The 5458-nt window shown below is 61.0% G+C and overlaps 1 protein-coding gene across 1 annotated transcript in view; it reads left to right on the top strand.

Annotated features, from left to right (window-relative positions):
- The first annotated feature begins 4236 nt into the window (after positions 1-4236).
- WNT10A (Wnt family member 10A) overlaps positions 4237-5458 on the top strand; it is a 17953-nt gene continuing 16731 nt past the window's right edge. The window contains exon 1 of the mRNA XM_026852479.1: positions 4237-4271. Coding sequence (XP_026708280.1) covers positions 4237-4271 — 35 coding nt within the window. The remainder of the gene's footprint in view (positions 4272-5458) is intronic.

Below are 5458 nucleotides of genomic sequence, written 5' to 3'. Positions count from 1 at the left end.
TTCCCCCAGAGCACCCCTCAGACCCCCAGCAGAAGGGTGGGGCAGAGCCCCCCCATTCCTGGGTCCTGTTCCTGACTGCCAACATCTCACCTTACCTAAAGGCCTTCCACTCCTGAAGGCTCATTACTTACCCCGTAATGAAGACAGCAGCCATTCTCCATGCCTGGGGAGGGGGATTTGATTATGCCTACCTCCGGAGGGTGAAGCTGTGAGAGAAGTGGCTGCTGAGGCAGCTCCATGCCCTGCCGCCTTTGCTTGGGGAGCAGTACTCTCCACCCATCCCTGCGGTGGTGCATCCCTCCCCGCAGGGGAGAGATGCCTGGGGCAGCACTGCACAGAGTGCTTGGGCAGTCCCATCCTGCCACCTCCCCACCGCCTTAGCCAGCAGCTTGGCCTCTGGGGATGTGCTCTCCTCACCAGAGGCAGTGCTGGGATCCCCCATCCTGGTCATACCAGCACCCCAATCAGCTCGGAGGCTGCTCTGCCATGGAGTGTCCCCTTGCGCAGCCGTCCCTGTGGTGTGGGATGACAACATGGGTAGGGGCCTGCTCCAGACCTGGCATTTAAGGCTTCCACAGGATGGTACCCACAGCGGGTCTTCAACTCCTTCCCTGCACCCTGTTGTCACTGTGGCACCCGTTGCCAGCTGCTGGGAGAAGGATGAGGAGGGAAGGTCTGCCTCACCTCAAGGATGCTCCCGGGGATGGCTGGAAGCAGACAGATCCTACCTCTCCGCCCTGACACAAGGGGCAGAGTGGCCAAGCGATGGCACTGGGGCTGGCATGCACCCACTGCCCCGGGCCCTGCCAGCGCCCCAGCCATGGGCAACCAGGAGGACTGGCCGGGCCGGCTGAGTGGCCGTGTGGTTGGCTCCTGAGTCACGGCGAGCAGAGTCAGGCAGGTCGCGGGGTGTGAGCCAGCGGGAGGGCAGCGATGCTGGGGACTCCACTGCTGCCGGGCTGGGGCAGCTTGGGACAGTGACTAATGCTGCCGCAAAAGGCAGGGTCACCCCGACCCCACGCCCAGCCCTGACTCATGCAGCCACCGCTCCGGTCCCGTGGGTGCTGCCAGGCAGGGGAGCGAAGAGAACTGTGCTGCAGGACGGCGAAGGCTGGATGCATGGCTGGCTACATGGGCTCCCAGTGAACCTCTCCTTCCTCCTCCTCCAAACAGTCTTGCATGCCCTGCTGCAGACTGCGAGCCATGCAGGTCCCAGCACCCTTCCCCTCTGGCCTCCAGGTCCTGGCGGGATCAGATCAAGTGCCTGTCCTGGTGCTTCTCCATCTCTGTCCATCTTCCTGCTTCCCCACACTTTAAGGTTCCCCAGAGCTTTCCTCTGCACCCCTTCAGCCCCATTCTGTATTGGTAGAGTTGCCCCATCCTCCCACAACTGCACACACAGAGTGGCTGGATCTGGTGGTTACAGGGGCCATCAGCCTCTCCAATGCTGTGGCATGGCCAGGATGGTGCTTGGCTGGAGCAGGCTGGTCTCTCCCCATGCTGCCCTCAGGTCCCATCCATGGGCCTGCAACCAGTCTGTGAGATCAAGTGGGAGCAGCAGCAGAGAGACCTCAATCTCTGCCTTTCCCTGCTGTGGGTCTCCAGGGCGTCATCCTTGGACATCCCAAACCCCCAGAGAGATGACCCACTGCTCCAAAGAGATACCAGTGACCCCTCCATCCAGTGCCTATGAAAACCTCTGCATGATTGTCCAGGGCACAGGGCTTGGAGATTGCTTATTTCAAGGCAGAAGGGGCTAAAGGAGGGCACCTGCCAGGAGGGAACGGGGGGAACAGAGCCAGTGAACCATGGGCTGCATACAGAGGTGCTGGAAAGGGGTCCTGAGGGAGCTGACAACAGAAAAGCCAGTCACATCCTCCTGGGGGTGTGGAGCCTCTGGTGTGGGGTTCTGGCAGGACCTGCTCCTGCACAAGGGATGGAAAAAGGAGCAGGGAAAGTGCAGGCAGACTGGAGCTGGGCAGGAAGATGTGGGGTGTAGAGATGGAGTGATTGCAAAGGGGATGGAGGGACAGAGAGATGGTATGAGGGACAGAAGGATGAAGGGAAGGGAGAATGAAGTAGAAGAGGGATGGATGTTTCCTCGGTTCCCTGAATGAAGCACAGGATGGGCCTCCATGTAACTTGCTGAAGGAAGGGACCTGCCTGGGTGCTTTGGCTGGGCAGTGGAGGTCCAAGGCATGTCCCCATGGTGCCCTGTGCCAGGAACCCCCCACCACCTTTCCTGCCCTGGCTCAGGGGAGCAACACCCCTCATGCTGGCTCTGAGATCTTCCCACATCCCTGCCTGGTCTCTCCAGAGTGTGGGACTGCTGAGGGGTGCTGGAGACAAGAGGGAAGCTGGGAGGTGGCAGGTCCCATGGCCCTATGGCCCCAACCAAGGGGCTGTAGCACCGACAAGAACAGATGCAGTGCTCACAGAAGGCCCAGATTTTGCCCTGAGCCTTGACGCTCCCATGAGGACCAAAGCCTCCTCTGCCAGCCTGGCATGCCTGACTGCACCCATCCCTTCTCAGAGGGGCCAGATCCTGTCCTGTAGGCTCCCAGTTCTCCAGGCCACAACGAATGCCTAATCTCACACTTAAGGGCTTTGCCCGCATGACACAGAAGAAAGGCTGGAGCAAAGGGCTCACCTGGCTCTTCTTCAGCCCTGGGACATGTCTGAGACATAAGGAAACAGGTCCCCCCCTGACTGACCCCACTGCCAGTGCTGAGATGGTGGGACGCAGCGGCCAGCCTCCTCCCCAAGTCAGCAGGAGCGTGTGAGACACCCGCTCTTGGAAGCGATTATGTCATTAAAAGCTGGAGGAGGATGAAAGAGTTTCCCCTCTGATTTGCCTTGGCATTTATTTGTGCGCAGGATCCTAACGAACACACAAACATCTGCACTCCCAGGGCCCGGGCGCCAGTGTCCCTGGAGCAGCAGGAGTTGCCTTGTGGTAGGAAGGACCCCCAAAAGTAGCCCCCAGAGCACCCTCTGGTGGGTTCAGCCCATGCCCGGGTGTAACCCCTGGGGTGGCCTGTGAAAGCAGGGAGTGGTGAGGACCTGCGGGTGACACCTGAGCGAGGGTGCTGCCTGGCAGGGGGGGGCAGCTCCTCTGACTCCCTCCGCCCTGCCAAGGGGGTGTCCAGCCAGCATGTACCAGGGTGCAAAGGGGAAATGGAGCATGGGAGCTAGGTCTTGGGTAGGAGGAGATGAGGAAGGCAGGAGCAAAGGCCCCTATGTTGGGGTCCAGTGTGTGTCACTCCCACAAGTCCCCTGGTGTGCTCTGCCCAGCCCTGACACCATACCTCCCATCAGCCAAAGTCTGCAGCAAGGGGCCAGGCATCCTCTGCCCACTTTGGTGGCAGGGTGGCTGAGTGGGGGTCCCAACGGCACTACATCCCACACATGGGGATGGGGACACCCCACATCGTCTGGGGAGTGCTGGGGGAGATCCAGGAGGGAGGCAGCTGTGCATGAAGTGGGATGGCTGCCACGGCGGTGCTGTGCAAGGGATCTCTCTGCGAACTCAGGACGTTGCCCAAGGGACAGAAGGGTCTGTGATGCCCCTCCTGCCAAGCTAAGTGAGTAGGAAAATTGGAGGGTAGATGCTGGTCCCATGCACACAGGCTAAGCCCACTTGGGAGTAGAGCCAGGGGCAGGAGAACAGCCAGCATCCCCATGACTGCAAAAGAGACATTAGTGGGGATGCCACCCCCTGAACCCAGAGCCCCTGAGGGGTACAGTACAGCCTTCGGGCCCAACCCCAGATTGTAACTAATTTCCCAAAGGAAACGCATTTTCCTTCCCGGTGCAAACAGGAACTGACACGCAAGCAGCACTGGCAGCCCCCGCCAGCACTGCTGTGCCGGCTCAGAGACGCGTGGTGCCTGCCCGGGGGGAGAGCGCTTTGCCAGCTGCTGTTTGGCTGTTTACAGCACAAACACCAGCATGGCATGTGCCATGGTGGCTGGGGACACTGGGGACCTGCAGGGGCACTGCCCACTTCCCCCCAGCCACCAGCTCCCAAGAGGAGCCCCCCTAGCCCCAGGGTGGGTGCCCAAACTCGGGGGACAAGTATTCCCATGAGTATCCCATGACTGGGAAGGGGCTGCATTGGGCAGACAGTGTTCACTGAGAGCCCTGTTGCCCTGGGCTTTCTCAGGGCCATCCTCCTGACCCCAGGGGAGCAGCAGGACACAAGAACAGGCTGCAAGGCCACCACACAGCTCTCAGATGGCAGACTCGGTGCCCAGCAGGATTTCGCAAAGGTAAAGGGTGCCTGAGCGTTGGGGTGATGGTACCAAGGAGGTGGACACAATCTGGGTGCCCAGTCTAAAAAGGCTCACGGGAAAACTGAGGTGGGGAGCGCTTGGTGGCCCCATTGAGGGAAGACAGAGCCACATCCACAGCTCCTCCAAAGGCACCGGTGGCCTTGTGGCACTGCTTCCCTGGCACCGGGCTGGGAGAGCCCAAAAGAGAGCTGGCACCTCCACGGCCACGCTCTGTGCCCACACAGAGTCACACCCCCAGCACGTGCCACTCACGCTCAAGCCCCTGTGCACACAGGCAGGCACCCACGTGCCTCATCCCTGCAGGGGCACCTTCTTGCAGCCCCAGCCCCCACAAACATAATCTGGTATCTCTGTGCTCCCCCGGCACCCTGTGCACACTCATCCCCACCCTCACTCACCCCATGCTATGCACACCCCTCGCCCTGTGCACACTCACTCCTCCAGGCCCTATGTATTTACTTTCTGCCACACACACTCCCCACACCATGCACATGCTCTCCATACCCCACACACACTTACCCACACCATGCACACTCACCCCACACCTTGCATATTCACCCCATGCCCCAACCACACTGAATCCACACTGCCCGCACTCACCCACACTGCACACACTCGCCTTACCCCCCACGCACACTTACACCAAGCTGTGCAGTCTCACCCCACGCTCCACGCATGCTCACCCTCACCACCCACACTTTCTCTATACTCCATGCACACTCACCCTGTACTCTTTGCACACTCCTCTCCCCTGTGCACACCCGCTCCATGCCCACAGCAACCTTCTCCCATGCCCTGCGCACTCCTCCAACAAATATTTCCCCACGCCGTGCGCACTCACCTCACGCCCCACGCACAGTCCCCCACATGGTGCACACTTGCCCCCAGGCCACTCACCTCTCGTACCACTCAACCCCACACCGTGCACGCTCACCCCACAACATCAGTGCTCCCCCACTTACCCTACTCCCCGTGCACACTCCCCCACACCGCACCCCCCCTCTACTCCCCGTGCCCACTCCCCCACGCCGCGCCTGCTCCCCCCACTCTCTGTGCCCACTCCCCACACCGTACCCACTCCCCGTGCGCACTCCCCCACACCACACTCCTCTCTACTCCCTGTGCCCACTCCCCCACGCCGCGCCTGCTCCCCCTACTCCCTG

Source organism: Athene cunicularia (genome assembly GCF_003259725.1).
Source record: "Athene cunicularia isolate RWA chromosome 7 unlocalized genomic scaffold, athCun1 chr7_part1, whole genome shotgun sequence".
Lineage (NCBI taxonomy): Eukaryota > Metazoa > Chordata > Aves > Strigiformes > Strigidae > Athene > Athene cunicularia.
This window is presented reverse-complemented; position numbering and strand designations above follow the sequence as displayed.